The sequence below is a fragment of the Salmo trutta genome, chromosome 4 (genome assembly GCF_901001165.1).
Source record: "Salmo trutta chromosome 4, fSalTru1.1, whole genome shotgun sequence".
Taxonomy (NCBI): Eukaryota; Metazoa; Chordata; class Actinopteri; order Salmoniformes; family Salmonidae; genus Salmo; species Salmo trutta.
In genome coordinates, this window is record NC_042960.1 from 19,030,996 (window position 1) to 19,057,277 (window position 26,282).

The window sequence follows — 26,282 nt, forward strand, 5'->3', positions numbered from 1 at the left end:
GCACATAGACTTGGCCGCGCTCACGCGAACCTGCGTAATTTGCGCGCAGCCTTCCTCAAGAGACACTTGGGAGAATTGTACCTTTCACGGACTAAAGATACATGTTCCGTTTTCAGGTGAGCAGTGTTTATATTACGTCTGGCAATTTCTGTAGGCAATTTCTGTAGACATTTTAGCTAGCGTTCCCTCAAGACGAGTTGAAATGTGGCCAATATGGCAATTTTCTGGGGGATTTGGGGTTTTGTTTATCGACTCCGTTGATAAAATTCCTCCGTGCGGCCTACCAAGCACCAGGCTTTCCCTGGCATATTGTCCCCCGCCCATCACGGGCCTGCTGTGTGTCCAGTGAACTGAATATGGTCATGGCTGTCGGGCTTTTCTTCATTTTTTTTTCTTCCATAAAAGTCAAACTCTAAAGAAGGGTGGATTTTTTTGAGGAAATGTGCCAAGTTCGACACTATCGACTTGGATAGCGTGTGATGTAACTAGCTAGCTAGTTTGCGCAGCCTTTCCCGCTAACGTTAGCTAGCCTTTCTGTTAAGCTATATTGGCTGGGAAACATTGTCTTGATAGGGGATAAGATGTCTAGATAGATGGCTCATGTTTGACTGTACAGTAACATGTTAAGAAGTATAATAGCTATGCCACTTTGTAATGGAAATACAAGTAATTGTTGACAAGTAAGTCGATTGGTAAAGGTGACTTGGATCACTCTGCCTGTGAAATGCTGAAGTGTTCCACATCTTCTAAACTAGCATTTTCATAGCTTTAGCGTCTAACTTTATAACAGTGACGTTACATCTTGGGCTACCACCTTCTAAACTAGTGGCACCAATCAATCTTGTTGTGGATCTAACTAACGTTAGCTGGCAAAATTGACCTCCCCCATCCACGTGGGTTCTCGAAATAGTCACAATAGTATTTCTACAGGGTTCTAATAAATCGCTATCAAATTGAGGGAAATCTGTAATATTGTGCTCAGAGCCATAACTGCGGATAATGTCAGTCTCTGCTTGAGGAGCTTGCTAAGAAATCTAAATATAACTAACTGAAATCCTATTTCTGACATTTGTTTAAATAAAATATTTTTCTTGACGAAAAACAACATACTAGACTTGTTTCTTAAATCTTTCCATTTCTTGATGATCTCACCACATCCCCTCCCTTAAACAACAGTCAATATCCCGTTTATCTACATCTCTTGTTGCTTCTCATATTCTCTCTGTCATCCATCCATATCTCTCATACCTCATTTCTCTCACCCGCCTTCCTCTCTCTCATCCCTAACTCCTTACTTCCTTTAATTTCTCTCTCCCTCCAGTCCCTTGATGAAGATTGTACCCTGGAGAAGGAGGAGGGGCTGGTAGAAGAAGAAGATGAGATTGACCAGTTTAATGACGACACCTTCGGAGATGGAGCCATCGGTGAGTCACAATTGCCCGTCAACCGACTAAAACACCTAAGACTATAATAACCTTGGGCCATTGGACATCCCCTTTAGCCTTGTTAGGGAAATGCCCTCTGTCTAATCGCAAATACACCTCGCACACGATACAGTTTTGGAAACATTTGGAGAGTAACTTTAATATGAACAATAATAATACAAATGTTTAGCAAAGTTGCACCCCAGCTGTGTTTTGAATAACACCTGGTTCTGACCAGAAATATGGAATGGTCTAATGGAAATGCGAGCGCAAGGTGAGAGGATGTTTTACTGCCGGGTGCAACTTTGCAAAACAGCGTAGAGTAAGTGTAGCTTTTGTATTTGAAAGATTATTTCTCGCTGGTACAAAAGTTAAGTTCCAACGGTTTCCAAAACCGTAAGCAAGGATTACGTTAAAACAGAGCGTCAGGATTGTAGTTCACGTGGAGCATCTGAGAACCCAAAGGGGGGAACGGCTATAAGTCCCCATGAGTTCTCGAAAACGATGTTTCTCCTAGGCTAAAGCTATGTTTGAGAAACGAGCCCATAAAGAATAGGAAGTTCACGCATTGTAAAGTTGTATGGTTTTGAAGGACTGTCTCCGACAACAACAAAAAATCATGTTCGACCTTGTCGTCTGTTCCTTCGACCAATCAATAAAATCAACTATATGTAGGCTATTGAGTTTGTCTAATGCTTTGAGCACACTGTGGGGGGGGGACAACAGTACCTGACCCTCTTCCTCCAGCTGCGGCTAGCCTAAGCATATTCTGCTGTTCCGCTGCTAATAGGCTACACCAGAGGTCAGCAACCTTTTCCATTTGGGGTTTCAATTTATCTTACCATTTCTACCGCTCTGAGTGAAAGTTATGATTTTGTAATTTACAATAATCTTCATATCTCAGTCATTATCATGTGGTTAATCAAAATTCTAAAAGTAACTTCTATTGCCATTGCTAACTATGTAAAAAATAGCCTAGATGAAGCCAACAAATAAAAACATTGCAGCCAGCAGGTAGAAAATATCCTGATCCAAAATAAATCTCCTATAAATCACATTGGCTATACATGGCCTGTCTCCAACGAACTTCTAACATTGTATTAACTTGGGTTGACCTGATGCTGGCACTAGCAAACTTGCAACATTGAATAAAATATTCTGGACCCTCAGTTTCCTGCTCTGAACATGCACACGGAATAAGAAGTAATTGGGTAGGCTTATTTTATGACGTTTCCCCTGGATCAGAGCAGTCAATTTCTTTCCCCCTTTCATGTTGAGTGGTTATTGAAAGGGAGAGAGAGCTGGGAAGATTTTTCAAATGGGCTACATTGGAGAACTATTGTCGTTCTCAATGGATGTAAAAACAGACTTTGTTTACTTGCTATTTGAGGTTCCACTGTGGTGGTGAGTTAAGACAATCAGAAATGCTATCAGATCCCCAAATGGGCACATATTATAGGCCTACATTTAGGCACAGACCAGGTTGCCTAGGCCTACTTCAATGTATAATCGGGTACGTGTCCTTACTCAACATTGACAGGAGCGCTACAAACAAACGACCAATGAATAAAACAACTTGTTCCTCACAAGTGTTGCCTAGGTTGTGCGGTCCGCAAACAACGTGACCGCTCCAACAGTGAGAATGGTATAAGACTGTAGTAATAATAATATATTGAATGCATTCAGAAATTACTGTAACCAAACATAATAACCATAATTCTAAACTACACTGGTTAACGGTAAATGTACTATTGGTGATACTGGTGTGCCATCCCCGCGACCTCCGCAATGGATTAGTCCACTGAGACAGGTGTGAATCAAACAGCTGGCTTGGGAACTGGTTTAAACCTGCCTGTGGGTCTACTATAGCTAGGCTTCTATAGCTTTTATCTAGTTTCTACAGTGTTGACAGAATAAATCCTACTGGGTTGGGCAGTTTACTTGAACAATCTAATCTGTAAACATACTAATAACAAATTAACCTAGGCTACATGACAAATACATTTAAATAGCAAAAAACAAAGCTCTTGCAACCTTTTTTAATACAATTTTATTTCAATTTGCTCTAGAATCAAATGATCAATATAATAAAACTAGGCCTACAATATTATTTCCTTGAAACCTATACTCAAACCGCATAAGTCTATACGTTTAATAGTAAGGCGCTATACAGATAGAAAATGAATCAGTTTTGACTATTAGATATTCTGGACAGCGGCTTACTCGGGCCAAATCGCTTGAGGGCCTTGAACATGCTGTTTGTCAGCAACATATTGAGTATCCCTATAGATTGGAGGAGTATTATTAGGCTACTAGTGATTGGAACCAATATGGAAAGTCTATCAATTGGCCGAATCAGCGGGACAACGTTCTGACGGCGCGCTTAACGGTTGCTGGCTATTTTCATGCGTTTCTGTGCGCCGCCTGGTCCACTGTGTGCAATTGTGTAGGCTATTGCGCCACACCTAGCGGTATTTTCCTTTCCATTATTCAGGACATTTTAGAATGACAACGAATGAGTTGTCTAGTGGGCTTATAAACAAAAATGATCTGGTAATTCGGTTATGAAATGTCAAGACAAAGTTTTTGTCCTAGATTTATTCTTGTTAGAACCAATGTGTGTCTCCTTTTGATGTCACTGAACAAATGGTGAGCAATCAAATTGTGCATGTGACTTGATTTCATTTGAATTATGTGATTAACCTGATGGTGAGAGCCCAGTAACAGGTTGAATGTTGTAGTCCCCTTAAACATAGGTTATTGTTACTTTGTGTCTCTAAAATCACAATGTTTCCATTTCTATATTCATGAGTCTTTCTTTAAAAATGAAGACGTTGAAATGTCGGCCTTTTACCCCAAAAACTTCTGCTTGAACTGTTGTATTTTCATAACTGATCAAAATACGGTATGTTGTAGCCTGTATATAATATTCTGCCCAAATGAACACTTAACTTCGGCCATATAAAGAACAGCTATATATGATTTAATGAAAAGCAGCAAAAAGACACATTGTTAAAATAAAAAAAATAGACTCAGGAACAGGCAATAGGCTACAGTTCGCTTCAGTTTCCCTGCCAAATAGGCCTACAAGGAAATATGTCTACAAGGGTGTACGTGGCATAGTACCTTCCACGAAAGCATCATTTACACTCTGCAACAAATATCCAAGCCTTTCGTGCATACAGTACATGCAGGATTTCTTGTATTTAATTGAACCTTTAATTGAACCTTTATTTAACTAGGCAAGTCAGTTCAGAACAAATTCTTATTTACAATGGCGGCCTACCCCGGCCAAACCCACACGACGCTGGGCCAGGTGTGCGCTGCCCTCTGGGACTCCCAATGACGGCCCGGATGTGATACAGCATGGAGATGCAGTGCCTTAGACCACTGCGCCACTCAGGAGCCAAGGATATGCAAGTCTGTTTCTGCTTTAGCTAGCTTCAATGCTGTGGTCATGGTAAAATCTCTGTCGTGACAAAGGAATTGCCTAAACCAGAAACACACCTGCACCCAAGGTTAGATATAAATATCGTCCTTTACCTCATCGCTAACGTTACCATTATCAGTTAAAATCCCCCATTGTCAGTCAGTCTTTATTACCTGGATGACACCTGTAATAATGGAATGACTTATTACCTCCTACAGATGATGACTGGCAGGAGGAGCACAAGCGGCTCGCAGAGCTCGAAGAGCGAAAGAACGACGGACTCGGAGGTTTAGGTCTAGGGGGACTAGGGATGGGGGGAATGGGAGGAGGAGACTCCTCCACCGTTCAACTCCCTCCTCCTGCCAGTCGCGTCCCCCACCCGTCATCCCTCCCCCTACCACATCACTCCCTCTCTTCGATGCCCCCTCCGGGCCTGGAGGAGAGGGGGGGAGGCGACCTAGCTGAGTCCCTAGCCATGTTGCTTCTTGGGGCAGACCCGGCCATCGCCAGCGTGGGTGGTCCAGCTGGGCCTGGTGACCGGTCCACTGGTCTCCCTCCTCCCCCTTCCATGCCCCAGCAGCACCACCACCCCTCCCAGCTCCCTTCCCACCACCAGCTGACCCCGTCGGGGCTGCCCCCGGGCCCACTGCATCCCTCCCTGCTTAGCTACCAGCAGCATCAGCACCTCCTACGCCGAGGGGGGGCCCCCATGCCACAGGTGAGACAATCTAGTATACTCTACTGTAGTAACGCTGCAGATCAATGTGTCTTGTGCAGTGGTTTTCTAACCTCTCCTGGGGACCCCCAGCCGTTCCATGTATTTGATCTATGCCAGAGTTAAGCACACCGGATTCAACTTGTCAACTAAATATCAAGGTCTTGACTAGGTGAGCTGGTTACATAATCATTTTACATTTACATTTACGTCATTTAGCAGACGCTCTTATCCAGAGCGACTTACAAATTGGTGAATTCACCTTATGATATCCAGTGGAACAACTACTTTACAATAGTACATCTATATTTATTTTTTTGTTAGGATTACTTAATCCTATCCCAGGTATTCCTTAAAGAGGTGGGGTTTCAGGTGTCTCTGGAAGGTGGTGATTGACTCCGCTGTCCTGGCGTCGTGAGGGAGCTTGTTCCACCATTGGGGTGCCAGAGCAGCGAACAGTTTTGACTGGGCTGAGCGGGAACTGTGCTTCCGCAGAGGTAGGGAGACGAGCAGGCCAGAGGTGGATGAACGCAGTGCCCTTCTTTGGGTGTAGGGACTGATCAGAGCCTGAAGGTACGGAGGTGCCGTTCCCCTCACAGCTCCGTAGGCAAGCACCATGGTCTTGTAGCAGATGCGAGCTTCAACTGGAAGCCAGTGGAGTGTGCGGAGGAGCGGGGTGACGTGAGAGAACTTGGGAAGGTTGACCACCAGACGGGCTGCGGCGTTCTGGATGAGTTGTAGGGGTTTGATGGCACAGGCAGGGAGCCCCGCCAACAGCGAGTTGCAGTAATCCAGACGGGAGATGACAAGTGCCTGGATTAGGACCTGCGCCGCTTCCTGTGTGAGGCAGGGTCGTACTCTGCGAATGTTGTAGAGCATGAACCTACAGGATCGGATCACCGCCTTGATGTTAGCGGAGAACGACAGGTTGTTGTCCAGGGTCACGCCAAGGCTCTTAGCACTCTGGGAGGAGGACACAATGGAGTTGTCAACCGTGATGGGGAGAACATGGAACGGGCAGGCCTTCCCCGGGAGGAAGAGCAGCTCCGTCTTGCCGAGGTTCAGCTTGAGGTGGTGATCCGTCATCCACACTGATATGTCTGCCAGACATGCAGAGATGCGATTCGCCACCTGGTTATCAGAAGGGGGAAAGGAGAAGATTAATTGTGTGTCGTCTGCGTAGCAATGATAGGAGAGACCATGTGAGGATATGACAGCGCCAAGTGACTTGGTGTATTGCGAGAATAGGAGAGGGCCTAGAACTGAGCCCTGGGGGACACCAGTGGTGAGAGCATGTGGTGCGGAGATGGATTCTCGCCACGCCACCTGGCAGGAGCGACCTGTCAGGTAGGACGCAATCCAAGAGTGAGCCGCGCCGGAGATGCCCAACTCGGAGAGGGTGGAGAGGAGGATCTGATGGTTCACAGTATCAAAGGCAGCAGATAGGTCTAGAAGGATGAGAGCAGAGGAGAGAGAGTTAGCTTTATCAGTGCGGAGAGCCTCCGTGACACAGAGAAGACCAGTCTCAGTTGAATGACCAGTCTTGAAACCTGACTGATTTGGATCAAGAAGGTCATTCTGAGAGAGATGGCAAGAGAGCTGGCCAAGGACGGGACGCTCAAGAGTTTTGGAGAGAAAAGAAGGGATACTGGTCTGTAGTTGTTGACATCGGAGGGATCGAGTGTAGGTTTTTTGAGAAGGGGTGCGATGTCTGGGGGTCCCCAAGGAGAGGTTTGGGAACCACTGATCTAGTATTCTGTAGCTCTATATGCTGCAGAACTACGTTATAGGGTTTGGAGAAAGAACGATCAGCTGGTTCAATGAGGGACGAATATTATGCATCGCTATTGGAGCGGTGCCTTCTGACACTTTCTCTTCCTCTGCCTCTCTCTTTCAGATGAATTCACACAATATCTGGGAGAACAACATGGGATTTGGGCCTGTGAGCGTCACCCCTGGACTAATCACTCAAATGGAGGTAAGACACATGTCTGTTTTGTAACAGGGATGTACTTCCTGAATTTGTCAAATAAGAACACTGCTTTTCAGTTGCAAACGGTTTAGCTACGTTGGGCCTTGCTGAATGTGGCCCTGTACTGTACATGAAAAACAATATAGCTGGCACATTTGCACTCTGAATGACTTACCAGGTCTTGTTTAAAGCAATTTTATTAATAGTTGATTGTAGATTTTGATCTTTAAGTTAAATTCTCTTCTTTCCAGGACAGTCCACTTATGTCCATCATCAAAGAGGTGGGGCTGCCCAATCGGCCTCCGCCAGTTATGAGCGAGGATGGGCGGGACTTGTCGGAAAGGGCCCCCCCGCCTCGCTCGTCCTCTCCCGTGATTGGAAGCCCACCAGTGAGGGCTGTGCCTATCGGGACTCCGCCCAAGCAGCCGATGAGTCATGCTATGAATCATCATCATCAGCAGCAGGTCAGTGAGAGAATGCTGCCCTTTCTCTCTCTTTTTAGTAATCATTATGGACTGTTATCATCTCTCTGTATGTGAAATACTCCCATTTATATATTAAAAATATACTCAATGTAGTTTTGTATAATATGGCATTATTCTGCCAAAGTAACTACTGTTAGAGTGTTAGGACAGTAACCGAAAGGTTGCTGGGTCAAATCCCTTAGCTGACAAGGTAAAAATATGTCCTTCTGCCCCTGAACAAGGCAGTTAACCCACTGTTTCCCGGGCGTCGAAGTCAATTATTATTATTATTATGGCAGCCCCCCGCACCACTCTGATTGAGGGGTTGGGTTAAATGCGCAAGACACATTTCCGTTGAATGTATTCAGTTGTACAACTGACTAGGTATCCCCCTTTCATAATTATTACACCAGTGGTCTCAAACTTCCAGTTCACGGGCCACATCTGGCCCCCTAGTCACACTATGGAGGCCCACGGGCATGGAGTTTGAGACCACTGTATTATACTATTAGCGCTTGCTGTTATCATCCTTTTTCTGCCTCTACTCTCATCCTATCTGTAGCAAAGCCAGAGTTAACCCTCTCTCTGTGTACAGTTATGGGCTAATTAGTTGTATTGAATCCCTATCCTGTGTGTGTTGCAGATCCACCACCCCACCACCGTTCATGTGCGAGCCCCGGTCCACCACCAACACCGCTACCCCCCTTCCTTCCCTGAGCGCATCTCCCCCAACACCCTCTTAAACATGGCTGTGAGTCCCCCTACCTCCCTCTCTCCTTTGACTAGCTCTCCGGCCCTCCCTTGCTTTATTAGGTGGGGCATGTGATGAGGAGTGTAAAGTTTATTTTGGTTGTTTGAACTGTTGTGGTGTTTTTGACCAATTGTTGAATGAGGGTTGGCTTTTCATGGTCAGTTACTTCCGTGAGGGTGGATATATAAATAAATACAAAATATGAATTATTCCATAGCAGCTACCTTGGTTTTGGCTCAGTAGCTTGGCTCAGTAGCTTGGCTGATGGATGGACTCTCTAGCTCACTGCAGATGCAGGTTCCAGGTCAGTGTTGGTTCTGAGTTGGATTCTCTCTCTGTCTGTGTTAGAACTCTCCTCTGTGTCGTCCTCCATTCCCGGCCGGCGTGGGCCCCGTTCTGTCCCAGATCCAACGTGCCCAGATGCTCAACTCTCAGGTGAGACTCAACCAGTGGTGACCCGTCGTTCAGGTCACGTGGGGCAGAGTTTAGCGTGTTGTTTTGGCATTAATATGTCACATCAGTTTGCAAACAATGTAAAAAAAAATATATATATATCATTGAGTTAATAAAGCTGCATACAAACATTGTCTCTTTTTTCCTTTCTTGAGTAAGGCAACTCCAAAATGCAGGTGTTTCTGCCTAACTTAGTGCTTTCTGTCGTGGTGGGGCAGCCAGCGGAAAATATGGAGCGTAGGGGTTGGTAATGTTCTCATTGCGCCGTGATTGGCTCAGGGTTCTGTCACTCATGGGGACACTATGTCACTGCAAATTCTATGGGGAGAGCTTGAAAATTCAAGCCCCTTGGATGCTGCCAAAGGAACATTAGAAGTGCCCATCCAAGAAGGCTCAAGGTCATTGGCCACAGATAAAATGACGTCAATTCGCTTTATATCTACCGTACCTTTGATTGGACCGATCATGTCAACATCATACTTTCAAAATCTTAGCTATCCAGCTAGCAGTCATCATGAATCAAGTCGACAACCTACTGGCAAATCCTTTTCAGTCCTTGTCATATGAAGAGTAAATATAGATAAAATGTATCGGTGCTTATCGGCCACTGGACATAAAGATTACACAACAAGTTGGAAATCGCAAAGCGATCACTAGCCTGCTATTCAGTAGAGTAGGTGTGTGGTCCAAGTCTGGGTTTAAGGGTCTGTTTTCCAAGCTTCAATGGAAAACATTCAACATTGGCCATGCTGTCAATTCAACATGACTTCTGCTGCTTTCAAAACAACTGGAAACTCGGAACGGAAATCTCAGGCTTCAGTGAGTTCACGACAACTGGGAGCTCGGAAAAAACAAGTTCCCACTGGGCAAATACATTTTGAGCGGTCATCCAACTCGGAATTCCAAGTCGGGAACTCTGGCCTCTTTCTAGAGCTCGGCCTGATTCAACCTGTTTTCCCCCCCCCCCCCCGAGTTCCCAGTTGTCTTGAAAGCACCATGAATCCAGAGAATGCCAGACTTTGATGACAAAATTTGCCCACCATGGACCACCGTGCCACCTTCCTGTTCAAGTGAGCACCACAGTGTGAGTCAAATGTATTGTATGCTGCTGCATAAATTATGTAATATGCCAGAAGGATATGCATGCTTTAGCTAAGGAAGTAATACTAAGTGTATGTTGTGTAGTAAGCTGTTAGTAGACCATGTGCCTCACCCTAATAATTTGGTCCCTTTTCCCCTCATAATTTAGCCTACTGTTCTGACTTGGTGGTGCACATGTAGCCTATAGCCTGTTTTTGAGAAATGTCATCATTGAATATTGTTAGAGCTTTCAGTGTCAGCTTATATGCCCCCTTTATTTATCCTACGGTTCTGACTTGGTGTACAGGGAGAACACTGTAAGAACGGCTCATGTTCTAAATTCTGTCGCAGTACATTTCAAAAGTGCTGAACAAATAGTTATATTGACTACGTCCATAGTCGCTCGCTCATTAATTTCTTAATCGAAATGACGGATTGCCTCTTATTCGCTCGTCGTCCCTTTATGCCATTGTTTGTACATCTCAATTGTCAGTAGAAACCACATTTGTTTAAGCAAGTCAGCCAAATCAGCTAATGAGGCTGAAGGAACTGTTTCGCTGCCAGACAAGGCTCTGCTGATAGCCAGGTGTAACAGTGGTAAGGTGTTGGGACAGCTTTATTTAGGCCCTAACAGTTTGTGGGTACTGTTTGTCACTGTTATAGTCCAATGAATGTATTATGTTGTGGCTTTGCATCTAAAAAAAAAAAAATGTTTTGTGAGTTTGCCCCACCAAGATTTACATGCTATGAGATGATTTGATTTTAAACTCTCCACTGGACCAAACACTCACCTGTGTTCTCATCTGTACACCTGAATGCACTCCCCTTGAGCTGTCTCACTCAAAAATTAGGCCACATGGGGTGTATTCATTCATAAGTGCACACCGTAGCAAAAATTGTTGCAACTGTAATTTGGTCCCTCCCCATTTGACCTTTTGCTTCCGTTTGGTGTGTAGGGAATACACCCCATTCACACTCCCTATGAGCAAAAATGATTCACATGTACAACATATCTAAACTTATATACATACTGTTATGTAAAATGGGTGTTTGCATAAACACATGTGAGGGAACATTTTGTCTGAAGAGAGAGCCTTGAATTGAAATCTCCTCTCACTCTCCTCTCACTCTATCTTGGTTGGTGCAGGTGTCTGTGACCACCTCAGACCAATTGCCAGTACGCCCAGAACATTGCTCTGGGAACCAAAAGGAGTATCTCAGTTTCAAGGTCCCCGTTAAGAGAAGAAGCCTTGTCAGTCACATGCAGGAACCAACGTTAATAATGAATCATGTAAATCATGCTTATATAACTTGTTTGTATATAAGGACTGAAAGGGAATGCCCTTTTCAGAGTTTATCAAGCTTGGATTGCGTTTGTGAACTGTTAATAAAGATTGATTCATTTACGTTGAGTTTGAGTCCTTAGTGGTGAATTTCCACAACACACATTCAATGCCAGCCTCCCTTTTCCTCTCTTGTTTTTCATTCCTTCTCTCTTTCTCCCCCTCTCAGGTTGCTGGCTTCCCCAGGGGCTGTCAGGGCCCCCCGTTGCTGCCTGGCGGTGGAGGCTTCAGGCCCTTCTTCGGCCAGCCCCCTCCCCACAGGATGGGTCCCCACCACAACCACGTACCCTGTCCCATCATCCGGCACAACACCACGCACCTGCACCCCCAGCACCGCCGCATGCTCACCCAGAGGATGCAGAGTAGAGGAGGGTATGTAGACTGAAGTGTGTGTGTGTGTGTGTGTGTGTGTGTGTGTGTGTGTGTGTAAATAATTTGAGTTGCCCCAGCATCTGCATGTCTCCTCCATATCCATCTACAGTGCTGTTGCCATAAATTGCCTCACAAATTTCCTTGAATTGCTAATGCATTATGTTCAAGTAACCTGCAGCTGTGGAGCCTCTTTCTCACTTTGCCTCCTCTATGATCTCTCTCCCCAGTGAGCGTGGCGGGCGTGTGGGGGATTGGCGGAGCAGGGACCCCTACAGTAACTTGATGACCCAGAGGGAGAAGGAGTGGGTGGCCAAGATCCAGATGATGCAGCTGCAGAGCACTGATCCCTACCTGGATGACTACTACTACCAGGTCAGTACAGCCAAGTCAATGGAAAAAGTCAAGGTCCTGTTCATTAGGCACCAAACGGAACAAAATGGACTGAAACAGGGAGCGAGTACTTGGTTTTTGTTTTCTGGTGCGAAACCTTTTTAAAACGTTTTTTATTTTTTATTCTGTGTGCCCTAATGAACATGAGCGAGTGTTGTATTCACTAGGCACCAATGGAAGAAAATGGGTTGAAACGGGGAATGACTACCTAGACTTGGTCCAATTAACGCTCGTTTTCATTTTGTTGCAAACCGTTTTTCTACCTGTGTTCAGGTGGGCGTGAGGTTCTGAACAAGGCGGATAGAAATGTTAGTTATAAACCAGACACAACCTCTTGCAGAGATGCATGTCGGCTCTACACAATCTGTTTCTGTCAGATCGTTCCGTCACCTTCTGTCCTACTGACCAACCTAGAATGGGATTAAATAAACATATAATTTATGGAGCTGACACCAGTCCTTACATGGACAGAAAAGCATGTTGGATCTACACATTGTATTTCTATCTGATCGCTACCAGCCTAGATGGACCTATAAGGAGGGAGCATGTCATAAACGAGATCAGGATGTATGCCAGGGAAACCACTGTTCCAATCCTGTCATTCAGATAATTTTATTAGTTCCACTTGGCTGTCTACCTCAGTCTAATCCCTGTTCACCTGCTTCTGATAGGTCTCACTGGCCTTTGTTGTCAGAGTTCCACCTTTTAATTGAGTGTTAATAAATAGTTTTAGTATGGATTATTCTAATACATTTTTATTGGATTTCTATGATAAGGAAACTTTTTTTCAGTAATTGTTCATGGCGGATTAAATGTGTAAATAAATGGATGCCAATTTTGTGTTGGCCGGCAGAATTACTTTGAGAAGATGGAGAAGAGGCAGGAGAGAGACAGAGACGGCGTGAGGAAGGAGCACACCACCAAACTCATCACCCCCCAGGTGGCCAAGCTGGAACACACCTACAGACCAGGTAAGGCATTAATCAAAAGAAGGATAGGATGATCAATAACCTGGATCAAATAGTATATATTTGTTTCAGTTAAATAGTGTTTGGCACACTACCTGGTGTACCAAATTGGCAGGGTTAGCACTTTTGGGACTATTGCATTGATTCCTTTGCACCAGGCAAGCTCAATCTAGTATTAGAAAGAAAACCAATACTCTTTTAACCAAGGTCTGATTTTAAATGAGTAGTCATCACATCACCTTTTGTGTGTTTTGAGGATGTATTTGTAACATACGTGTGTATCGTTTCCCCCCCCCCCCCCCCCACAGTGCAGTTTGCAGGCTCACTGGGTAAGCTGACTGTGTCCAGCGTCAACAACCCCAGGAAGATGATCGACACAGTGGTGACCAGTCGCACTGATGACGAGGTACTTACTACACACGCCACAATCTCTCCAAACTCCTGTGTCTCATGAGTTCTGCCATTCTATCTCCTGCTGTTTTGTCTCTGACGTATGTTCCCTGTTCCTTATCACGCTTTGTTCTTATTATATTGTTTTTGTCTCGCTACTCCAGATGATACTGTCGGTTGTTCCTGCATTGATATGGAGACAGGACAACATTAGTTATTATGGGTACTGTAGTAGAGTGGTTCCCAAGCATTTTTTTACCCCTAAAATTATACAAAAACAAAGATCACATTTTATACACATACTCCCAATACAATACATCTCCAATCAATGGGAAAGTTTACGCTCTCTCACTCTTAATCTTTGTCAGTCTTGGGGGCCGTGTGGCAACGGCAGTGATCGGGCTTTTCTCCAAGTCGAGTCTGTTCTTGTATGTGGTCTTGATTAGGGTCACGGATGAAAATCTCACTTCATATAAGCATGCAGAGTTAAAGGGCAGCAGTTCATTCTGTGTACATTTCCTTCACACCAGAACAGTGTTGTCTCCGAGTACCTCATCTTCAGGCCACGGTCTAAGGACACATACAGAAGATTTTCCTGCAGTCTGGTAGGACTGTTGTTGGTGCTGTCAGTCATGAAAGGATTACTCACCCAGTCAAGTTTAACAGACTTGTTTTCAATGTCAGGGAAGTAGGAGTGGACTCACTTAGTTTGGATAAATGTGAGCTTACAATTTGCACCATAGGGAGCTCTGTCAACATCACCTGTAAAAAAATAAATTAAAAAAAAAAGTAGGTGTCAAGCTGCTGGAAACAGCTTCTATCCCCATCTTCACCTTTCCTCTCCCAGAGTTTGGTCTACTTTATGAATCCACACACTTTGTCATACATGTTTAGAATGCGTGTGTCTTTGCCTTGCCGAGTTCAATTCAGGTTGTTCAGTTTGCTGAACACATCAGCAAGGCGGGGTACCCGGTCTGTGCCCTCCAACATGGCCACAAGGGCGAGTGCTCAGACAGAAAATCACTTTGGCCCGCAGCTCGAAAAGTCTCTGTAGCGTTTTCCCTCTGGATAGCCAACGGACGTCGGTGTGAAGCAGTAAGCTGCTGGTACTCAGTCCCGCTGTCACCGCGGAGCCTTCCAAACAGTCGGTGATTCATGGGACTGGATAAAATTAATCACGTTCACTGCCTTTTTTGATAGCGATTCCATTCAACGTCCGGCTTGACTTTATGCGGGCAATTAATCCTTTCACTCTCCCAGTCATTGATGCCGCGACATCCGTGCACACATGTTGTCAAATGAATTTTATATCCTAATGATAATAATTAACAATCAATAAGCCTTGACTAATCCCCAGGGTTTGTAAGACACTGGGTTAAGAATAATTAGGCAAGGACTCAGCTTTCTGTAAAAGGTCTGTTCAGTTTATTCAGAGAACGTTCTGCCCAACATACACAAAGAACTTAATTTTATCCTCTCTCTCCGTTTACGCACACACCTCCACACAAACAGTAGATTACCTACGCACACACGTACACACAAACAGTAGGTGAACAGTATCTCCCCCTTGACTTCCCACCACTGTTAATCATTATCCAGCACTGCCTGTTCCTTTCCCCAGAGATTAGGAGAACCTTGAAGGCTACTCCCGGTATCTCACACACACATCTACTGCTCCCTTGGGCCCACTAAATACACACACACATTTCTCTCCCTCTCCAGCCTCTACTAGACTTTATGTGACTAACGTTCAGTACATTGATTATTCATTATCCATGCTACATAACTACTAATTCATAATGGATTATTGATTCATTTACCTTTAATAGATACTTTTCTTATCACATGTTCACAGGGTTTCTGAGAAAAAGCTGTCAATAACGTGAAACTCATCCTGTACTTCTCCCCATTAGCTTCTCACCGGATCGAAGGTGCTCATTAATTTCCTAAATGTCTCTATCTCACAAACGCAAATCAACTGGGCTTCCCCACTGATATCTGTCCGTTCATCTAACTACAGCTCAAATGAACTGGAATTTAACTTTCCCACCACTTGATCAACAATATCAATGCCCATGTCATCGATTCTACAGCACATCGTGTTATTTGACAATGGTACTGTCTTCAGTGCATCAGCTGCTGTCTTATCGATCATAGTTTCAGTGAGGATAGCAGCAGCAGGCAAAATTAACTCCTCGGCTATAGTGAATGGCTTTTTTGACTTGGCCACAAGTAGCGACATAGCAGATGAAGCCTCTCCAATGCTTTGGTCGCTTTCTTTCATTTTTCTCAACTTAACTTAAATTCTGACCACTTTGGAAAACGGAAAACTCTGGTCTTACCCACAAAGGAAAGAGGCTTGGTACTGATATGCTGTTGTAAATAGGCTGGTTTCATGCAATTATTTGAGAGCATGTCGCTGCAGAGGGTACAGGAGGTGACACCGAAGAGGACATACTGTTTCTGAAATTGACGCTTCTTTGACTTGTCAACTTTATTTTTTCCAAGCGTTCACTTGAGCTGGCGCTAGTGCTGCTACTGCTGCCTGAAACAGTGCGTTTCAGCCATTGAGCCATAGCTAGTTTCTACTCAAAGCTAGCTGTTAGCTGAAATAGTGAGCCACTAGTGTGGAGCAGAGGGTCAACAGGCGGGCCGAGGCAATGTGCACCGAAACTTAAGTTTAAAAAGTAGGCATATAAATAAACTAGAGATTCCACACCAGTGACCTCAGTAAATGTTTTCCTGCCTATTAAGATTTGAAATAACTTCAACATAAAAAAATATCTATATTTTTTGCACATTTTTGTTGGGAAACACTGCGGTAGTACATTGCTCTACACCTCTAACCGCTCCCTCTGTCCCACACAGGAGAAGAGAGAGAAACAGGTGTGGAATAAGAGACGGCAGATCCTCTACACTGTGGAGAAGGTAAAGACAAGGAAGGGGAGAATGACTTGTTGTCTCTACAGCTCTGTGGTTGTATTGATGATATGTATGTATGTATGTTTGTTTTTTCACATTTGTAACCAGTTACCACTTCCTATATTCTCTATGAAGCGCTGCACTATTATTCATGTTACCAGGTTTCCCCCTAAAACAATCTCGAGAGATTCGCACTCTGGGGACCCTAACGCGATCTCCCTCCCCTTCTCTCTTTTTCTCCATCAGATGTACAGTCTGCTGCTGGAGGTGCAGGACTTTGAGAAGCGCTTCATGCAGACGCCGGAGGAGCAGAGAGAGGCCCTGCTGGAGCAGCACAAAACTCACACGCTGCAGCTCTACGCCTCCCTCAAGGAGAAGGAGTGGGACGACAGGTGAGACTGAGGGATGGGGTAGGTGAGGAGGGGGGACAAGACCCACACTCTACAGCTCCCTCAAGGGGAAGGAGTGGGAAGACGAGGTGAGCAAGGTCAAACATTTTTTGTCACTGGCCAAAAATCTATTGGCCCCGGACTTGGGATAGTTAAAATGCATTAAGATCATGCAGGGCCTATAGGTTGGCTTGCTTTCTCTCTATATTCAGCTAGTAATAGGCTACATATTGTTATTATTGTGTGAGAAAGCTGTGTAATATCATTTAGGAAATGTAAGTCATTACATTGTATTAGTTGCAATAATTTTGTTTCTAAACTATGTCATTTTGAGAATTCAATTTTTTTACATTTCAAAACAGGCGTTGCCCCTTTAAGACTAATGCGCTCCAGAAAATAGCTATCTATCTGGCTCCAGTAGGCTGGTCAAAACCAATGCTAGGTGTTTTATTTTTATTTTTTAGCTTTCTTTTTGCAGTATATCAGCAGGCAGCAGTAGGTTCACTATTGAAGGTTTATTTTTGTAAATCACTTTCCTTAAAATAAATAAGAGCAGCGAGTGGATTGAAGAGCGCTTTTTTTGTTGCTCTGGACAGCCCGCGTGTGCTGTGTGAAGGCATGAACTCCTATTCTGCTCGAGCAGTTGTGACTTGCGGGAGTGTGGTGGTCCTTGAATGAACGGACAATCGTTTTGCGTGTAGTTTTCGATAGTAGACTGCGACAGAGCATGTAAATGTTGAACTGGAACGCAAAAATGTGCGGAGAAGTTGACGAGATCCACTGGGCCGACACATTTTTACTGTCCCCGGGGCAGCGGGCCATCGTTAACGTCAGAGCCTGGGTGAGGAAGGATGGATGGCTCCCTGAATTCCAAATTGACCGTAGCTGCTCCTCCCTAGACATTTGTGTAGATCTGAAGGGTTATGATAGGTGTAAGAAATATGGTGTAAATTAATATTGCTTATACCGATCCTTTCAGATCTACACTACCGTTCAAAAGTTTGGGGTCAATTAGAAACGTCCTTGTTTTTGAAAGAAAAGCACTTTTTTGCCCATTAAATAACATCAAATTGATCAGAAATACAGTGTTAATGTTGTAAATGACTACTGTAGCTGGAAACGGCTGATTTTGAGTGGAATATCTACATAGGCGTACGGAGGCCCATTATCAGCAACCATCACACCTGTGTTCCAATGGCACGTTGTGTTAGCTAATCCAAGTTTATAATTTAAAGGCTAATTGATGATTAGAAAACCCTTGTGCAATTATGTTAGCACAGCTGAAAACTGTTGTTCTGATTTAAAGAAGCAATAAAACTGGCATTCTTTAGACGAGTTGAGTATCTGGAGCATCTGCATTTGTGGGTTCAATTACAGGCCCAAAATGGACAGAAACAAATAACTTTCTTCTGAAACTCGTCCGTCTATTCTTGTTCTGAGAAATGAAGGCTATTCCATGTGAGAAATTGCCAAGAAACTGAAGATCTCGTACAATGCTGTGTACTACTCCTTTCACAGAACAGCGCAAACTGGCTCTATTCAAAATAGAAAGAGGAGTGGAGGCCCCCGGTGCACAACTGAGCAAGAGGACAAGTACATTAGAGTGTCTAGTTTGAGAAACAGATGCCTCACAAGTCCTCAACTGGCAGCTTCATTAAATAGTACCCGCAAAACACCAGTCTCAACGTCAACAGTGAAGAGGTGTCTCCGGGATACTGGCCTTCGAGGCAGAGTTCCTCTGTCCAGTGTCTGTGTTCAATTGCCCATCATAATATTTTCTTTATATTGGCCAGTCTGAGAGATGGCTTTTTCTTTGCAACTCTGCCTAGAAGGCCAGCATCCCGGAGTCACCCCTTAACAAATGCTGACGCTCCAGATACTCAACTAGTCTAAAGAAGGCCAGTTTTATTGCTTCAATCAGCACAACAGTTTTCAGTTGTACTAACATAATTGCAAAAGGGTTTTCTAATCATCAATGAGCCTTTTTAAAAATTATAAACTTGGATTAGCTAACACAACGTGTCATTGGAACACAGGAGTGAAGGTTGCTGATAATGGGCCTCTGTATGCCTATTTAGCTATTCCACTCAAAATCAGCCATTTCCAGCTACAATAGTCATTTACAACATTAACAATGTCTACACTGTATTTCTAATCAATTTGATGTTATTTTAATGGACAAAAAATGTGCTTTTCTTTCAAAAACAAGGGTATTTCTAAGTGACCCCAAACTTTTGAACGGTAGTGTACATGATCGTCTACGGTGAAAGGGGCTAGGGAATGATTTGGAATTAGGGGGAAGAGAGGAGGGGGTGACAACATGACCCCCCATACCCTGCATCTCTACCGCTCGCTCCCTCAGCGATCCAGCAGTCACTTATGTTCACTGTTAAGTTTCAGGTAGTCAACTTTTTTCCCCCGGCACTATTTGGCGGAAACCCTAATTGTCCCAAAAAGCTTTGCTTCCCCCATCAGTAATATTCACCAGAGACTCACTCTCCTTCTCCTCCATCTGTCCCCCCCCATCCTGCAGAGTGAGTGACGAGCAGTGTCTGTTGATCATGTCGGTGCGTAAGGGAAAGCGCCTGATCTCCAGGCTCATCCCTTTCCTGCCTCCGCTGCAGGCTGCCACCGTTGTCATGGGGATTGCCCGGAACCTGCCCGCCCTGGCCAAGAAAGACAAACAGGACCAGGTATAGAGGCACACATATACACACACAGTTGGTTAGCGTCGGATCTTTATTGCAAAAAATTATGTTCTCAATGAGATGCTCAAGCCCACACAGAGACACACAGACTCACCTACGTAGATGTATATAATGCTCGTAAGTGGTCTATAATTGCTCCTCCCTGTTAAGTTCATGTTTTAAGTATCCCTATATTTCTGTTATTACGGGGCTATCATTCAGTCAAGAGTGCGCCTGCGCAGGAAGTTAGTTGGTTGATGGACCTAGCCGTGAGTGTAATGGCTACCTTGTAGTGTGTTCATACAGTATAGTAAACTTTGTTAAACTGGAACCTTGTCATTTCGAGTTAACATTGGTAGCAGAGGATGGCTAATAACTACAATGTGCCACCTCGCTTCGACGAGAAGAGGTCGTACGAAAGTTGGAAAAATGAACTTGGAATCTGGACACGGGTTACTAATCTGGACGGGAAAAAGCAAGCACTTGCGGTGGTATTATCGCTCGAGGGAAGAGCGAGAGATACAGCACTGGAAATATCCGTTGAGGATTTGAACAATGATGATGGTATGGGAACTTTGATCAGAGCACTGGATTCTGTATTTCTTAAAGAAGAGAAAGACCATGCCTACGAGGCATATTCAAACTTTGACAGTGTTTCGAGAGATATTTCGGTTGCAATGACGGACTACATCATTGATTTCGAACAAAGGTACAATAGGATGCGCAAGTACGACATGGTTCTCCCGGATGCAGTGTTAGCTTTCAAGTTGCTAGATACTGCCTGTCTAGATGGTAGGGAGAAACAGTTGGCTTTGACTGCTTGTACTGTACTGACTTTTGCATCAATGAAGTCGGCACTAAAAATAATTTTTGGTGAAAAGACTGTCGCGCCTTTAACAGATGGAATGCAAGCGAGTGACGGAGCATATTACACTGAGCAGCAGAGAAAAGGCGCCAAAAAGTCACTTTCTCAAGACAACCTGAAGAGGGCGCCATTTCCCGGCACAAATCCACTGGACAAATATGGAAGGAGATCAAAATGTGCTGTTTGTCAAAGCACTTACCATTGGGTTAAAGACTGTCCTCATAAAAATGAACAAGTTAAACTAACAGAGGAAAATGTAAACACAGATATAGAGCAGTGTAACATTACACTGTTTTCAAATGAATCTGCTTCTGATACTGAGATTTTTATAGTTGAATCCTTAGGATCTGCTGTGATTGATACTGCATGTACACGCACAGTGTGTGGTGCAAAATGGCTTGATAGCTATGTTAGTGAACTAAATATGAAAGAAGTACAAAATATGATTGACACACCAAGCAACAGAGCTTTCAAATTTGGAGATGGGAGAATTGTCCATTCTACCAAGAGAGTTAAGATACCAGCAAAAATTGGTCAGACTAAGTGTCACATTGAAACAGAGGTGGTCCCTACAGATATCCCCTTACTATTAAGCAAAGCTTCCCTCAAGAAGGCAGAGGCTGTACTAGACATAAAAAATGACAAGGCAGTGATGTTTAAACAACCAGTGACTCTTGAACTTACTACCTCAGGCCACTATTGTGTAAACATTTTAGACAAAGACATCACACAGAGTCCATGCAAAAATGAGATTTGGACGGACACAGAGCACATGGAGATTCTGACAGTCACAGAGAACATGAACACAAAAGAAAAACACAAAGTATTGTTAAAGCTTCACAAACAGTTTGGACATGCTACAGTTGACAGACTTTAGAAGTTACTCAGCAGTTCAGGGAATAATGATGATGAGAGTATTTCCATTCTACAGCAGATAGTTAACAATTGTGAGACACGTCAAAAATACAGTAAACCTAAGCCCAAACCAGCTGTTGGTTTGCCACTAGCTTCCAAGTACAATGAAACAGTGGCTGTAGATCTACATGAGTTAGCACCAAGTGTGTGGTACCTTCACATAATCGACCACTTCACACGCTTCAGCGCTGGAAGCATTGTGAATACAAAGAAACCCAGTGACATCGTCAAGCACTTCATGCATTCCTGGGTAAGTGTGCATGGCCCACCCCAGAAATGTTAGTGACAATGGAGGAGAACTCAATAATAATGAAATAAGAGAAATGGCAGAGAAATTCAACATGGAAGTAAAGACAACTGCTGCATACAGTCCATGGAGCAATGGACTTCTGGAGAGACATAATCAAACACTCACAGAGATCATGCTGAAAGTGAAGCAAGACAATGGATGTGACTGGAACACAGCCCAAGATTGGGCTTTGATGGCAAAAAACTCAATGCACAATGTTCATGGTTACAGTCCATACCAACTAGTGTTCGGGCAGAACCCTAATCTTCCCTCTGTACTGGTTGACAAGCCACCAGCACTAGAAGGGGCCAGTGTGAGTGCATGGGTGGAACAGCACCTGTCAGCACTACATGCAGCGAGGAAAAGCGTTCACTGAAGCAGAGTGCTCAGAAAGAATTCGCAGGGCTCTGCGTAAACAGCTACGAACTACCGATGAGAAGTACGAAACTGGAAACAAAGTGTACTACAAACGAGTTGACTGTCAAGAGTGTAAAGGACCGGGAGTAGTCATTGGCCAAGATGGTGTGGTGATATTTGTGAGGCACGGAGGCATCATTGTCAGGGTGCATCACTCAAGATTGCGGAAAGTAAATGATCAACTAGATAGAGGGGCTGTTGCTGAGAATCATCCTAATGAAAAGGAGACAGTAACAGACACAAACCTACCAGATGTCATATCCAATGATATGGACACTGAAACTGACACAGGAAATGGAGCAGAGACCTTCAAACATGCCACAGATAATACTGTTGAGCGTTCAAATGAGGAAAACATTCAACAACAGCCACGTGTTAAGACAACATGGATGTTCCAATCTGAAAACTGGACAAACTGTTAAATACATGGACAGAGAAAGTGGTATTCCACATACAGCAACCGTCATTGGACGAGCAGGAAAAGCCAAAGGAAAACACCAGAACTGGTACAACTTGCAGTACTCTGAACCAGTTACACTTTCTGGTACAACAGGGTCAGCTGACCTGTCACTTGTAGATAATCTCAGAATTGAACCAATGGAAAATCGAGAAAAACAGAATGACATTCAAAATGATGATGTACTTGAAACAAAGGACGTGTCATTTGACTCAGCTAAGCTAGATGAGCTCAGTAATTGGAGGAAAAATGGAGTGTTTGAGGAAGTTACAGACATTGGCCAAAAATGTGTCTCAACAAGGTGGGTGTGTACCCTTAAAGAGTCCTTAACTGGAATAGTGCCTAAAGCACGTCTAGTGGCTAGAGGTTTTGAGGAGCTGGCTGCTAAACAACTCCCAAAAGACTCACCGACATGCGGCTCAGAGTCACTCAGATTGCTGATGTCCGTGATCTGCCAGAAAAAATGGAAACTTAATTCCATAGACATCAAATCTGCATTTTTGCAGGGAACAGAGCTGTCAAGGGACATTCACATCTGACCTCCGCCTGAAGCTAAATGCGAAGGAACACTGTGGAAACTAAAGAAGTGTGTGTATGGACTGGCAGATGCATCACTCTACTGGTACAACAAAGTCAAGGCAACAATGCTGAATACAGGTGGAAAACTGTCACAAGTGGATCCTGCAGTCTTCTATTGGCTTGATCAAGACTGCAGTGTGACTGGAGTACTTGCCTGTCATGTTGATGACTTCATCTGGGGTGGCTCACAGACCTTTGCTACAACTGTGATTCCACACCTCAAATCTGTTTTCCAGGTCGGCCGTGAGGAGCATGATAGTTTCTGTTATGTTGGCATAGAGTTTATTACAGTTGATGGGACAATACTGATGCAACAGGAGAGCTATATCAAGAATCTTCAACCCATTCACATGGATTCTTCAAGAGCCGTACAAAGGAATTCCCCTCTATGTGGAATTGAAGCTGATCAATTGAGGTCAAAGATAGGGCAAATTTTATGGGTTGCTAGACAGAGTAGACCTGATGTAATGTTTGATGGTTGCAACTTGGTATCTAACACAAAACACGCCACTGTACAAACCATTCATGAGGCAAACAAAGTTGTTCGTAAACTGAAATCACAACAAGTGACTTTAAAGTTTCAGCATGTTGGAAAAGATGACTCTTTGAAACTAGTTGTCTTCAGTGATGCTTCGCTAGGGAACCTTACAGATGGAGGCACACAAGGTGGACATCTAATCGTGTTAATGGGTGAAGGAGGAAGATTCTCACCTATCTGTTGGCAGTCAAAAAGGATCAGAAGGGTTGTCCGAAGCACACTTGCTGGAGAAACACTTGCTCTTGCGGATGGAATTGACAATGCGATCTTTCTTGCAACTCTGTTCTCAGAGCTTACCACTGGTGAGACAAAACGGCACGTTCTACCTGTAGTTTGTGTCACTGACAACTACTCATTAGTTGATGCTTTGAAGTCAACCAAGTCTGTCACAGAGAAAAGACTTCGTCTTGAGATCAGCAGCATCAAGGAACTTATTCAAGCACAGAGAATCCAGCGGATTCTGTGGTCGACCACAAAGGAACAGCTTGCTGACTGTCTGACTAAAAAGGGAGCATCCGGTCTTGTGCTCCTACAGGCTCTCAGTAATGGAAAGTGGCAGCTTGAGTAATACAAATAAAAACTGTCACACAACCCATTTGTAATGGGGAACTTGAATAATACTTGGACATTTAATTGTGTTGTTGATGTTTAATTTGTCTTTAAAGAAAAGGGGGAGATTGTTAAGTTCATGTTTTAAGTATCCCTATATTTCTGTTATTACGGGGCTATCATTCAGTCAAGAGTGCGCCTGCGCAGGAAGTTAGTTGGTTGATGGACCTAGCCGTGAGTGTAATGGCTACCTTGTAGTGTGTTCATACAGTATAGTAAACTTTGTTAAACTGGAACCTTGTCATTGTGTCATTTCGAGTTAACACTCCCATCTCCCCCAGGCGCTGTGCTGGTTGGTGGAGCCCGTTGCCGTGGTGATCTCTTCCTTATCTAGCGCCGCCCTCACAGACTTGCTGCAGGAGCTGCAAGGCAACGAGGGTCAACTGTCCAAAGTGTTGCAAAATAAGGTACCTGCACTGACCCACTATACAATCTGCCTGCTGTTAGAATGATGCAAAATAGTGCACCTTCCTCTGTCCAGCAGTGATGATGGTTAAGGTTCAATGATGATAAATAAGGCCATGATGGCATGAAGTCAGTGCACTCACTTTCTGTCCCCATCTCTCCTTTTCTACCATCTCTCTTCTTTCCTTTTCTCCTCTCTCCATCCTCCCAGTTTGGTGTGACGCTGCTTTACCTGATCCTGAGTGAAGGAGAGCGAATGCAAAGCTCCGACCTTAACTGTCAACTCATGGATGACAATCGATGGTGAGCACAGCCCTCCTTTTACTAATTCAGAAACTTGTGTGTGTGTGTGTGTGTTTCTTTTGATTGGCAAAATTTAGAATGGCTGTTAAATATAAAATGTATCAATATTAGCTAGTATTGTTCCATCAGAAAGCTAAAAATAAGGTACCAGTAATAGCTAACGATGCATGGTCAATGTCTCCACCTAGCGACAGGGTTTGGAAACACACACAACTACAAACCTATACAAGGTTTGTTTATTGTGGTTGCAGTGTACTAACTCTCTCCACCTTGTCTGTGTCCTTTCTTTCCCTCTCTTCTCTCTCACAGGACGGAGTTGGTGTTCTCTGTGACCAGGGAGCTGCTCAACGTGCCCCCCTCGTCCCTGTCCCCTCCTCTCTTCACCCCTCCCAACCTGCTCTCTCTCTTCTCGCGTTACGTAGACCGACAGAGGCTGGAGCTGCTGCAGGAGAAGTTACAGTGAGTACAGTCTCACGTGTCCTTAGCCCACTTTCAATTCTCCCTGAAGTGTGCCGTTCCTCCCTCCCCATTCAATGATTTGAAAAGCATGGGGGGGGGGTAAACAAGTTCACATGCACAATGCCTTGCCGCTTTTTGAGTACATTGTGTTAAGGTGCTTAGGGTTGTGAGTTTGCGTCCCAGTTGGAGGTGGAATTTCAACTCTGTCACACACACAGTTAGCCTAGCGGATAAGAGCGTCTCCTAAATGACTAAAATGTAGAATGGGAGGAATTGGATTTAGGACACCACTTTCTTCTTTGACATCCTGATATTTACTTTGTAACCCTTTTCTGTTCACTACTTTCACACAAAATCCCTTCTGTCTTTCTCAGGATCTCCGCATTGTCCAGGTAGAAGTGACTCCAGACACCAAGAAAACCCCAGTTGAAGCGTGTGCGTGCACTATTGTATGTGTGTGTGCAGAAGAGAGTAGGATGTCTACTAGGGTTGATGATGATTTTAATCCAGCAGAATCTCTTGTCAGTTTTTTCTTTGTCCATTAGGTGTGTATGGGGATGCGTGTATGAGTGAGCGAGAGAGCTATGAACTGAGAGAAAATAAAATCAGCTTTTTTTTATCTTGTTAATGTTGATGCCTGTGATAAAACATCAAATTAAAAGTATTTCTATTGTATACAACTGTTTTGTGATGGTT

General features: G+C 44.1%; 1 protein-coding gene across 1 annotated transcript; it reads left to right on the plus strand.

The window, feature by feature from the left end:
• Positions 1-10: 10 nt before the first annotated feature.
• LOC115192009 (protein PAT1 homolog 1) lies at positions 11-26,261 on the plus strand. Its single transcript, XM_029750093.1, has 18 exons — positions 11-116; positions 1,322-1,424; positions 5,073-5,572; positions 7,467-7,547; positions 7,793-8,005; positions 8,649-8,756; positions 9,105-9,191; positions 11,802-12,004; positions 12,232-12,376; positions 13,248-13,365; positions 13,671-13,768; positions 16,621-16,680; positions 16,921-17,066; positions 19,597-19,756; positions 24,701-24,826; positions 25,036-25,127; positions 25,437-25,586; positions 25,961-26,261. The coding sequence occupies exons 1-18, from the start codon at positions 102-104 to the stop codon at positions 25,980-25,982; spliced, it is 2,427 nt and encodes an 808-aa protein (XP_029605953.1). The 5' UTR covers positions 11-101; the 3' UTR covers positions 25,983-26,261.
• Positions 26,262-26,282: the final 21 nt, after the last annotated feature.

Excerpts from the sequence above, each read along its gene's own strand:
- LOC115192009 (XM_029750093.1), top strand. Across the intron at positions 1,425-5,072 it reads CTTCGGAGATGGAGCCATCG|ATGATGACTGGCAGGAGGAG; the intron begins GTGAGTCACAAT and ends TACCTCCTACAG. Across the intron at positions 8,006-8,648 it reads ATCATCATCATCAGCAGCAG|ATCCACCACCCCACCACCGT; the intron begins GTCAGTGAGAGA and ends TGTGTGTTGCAG.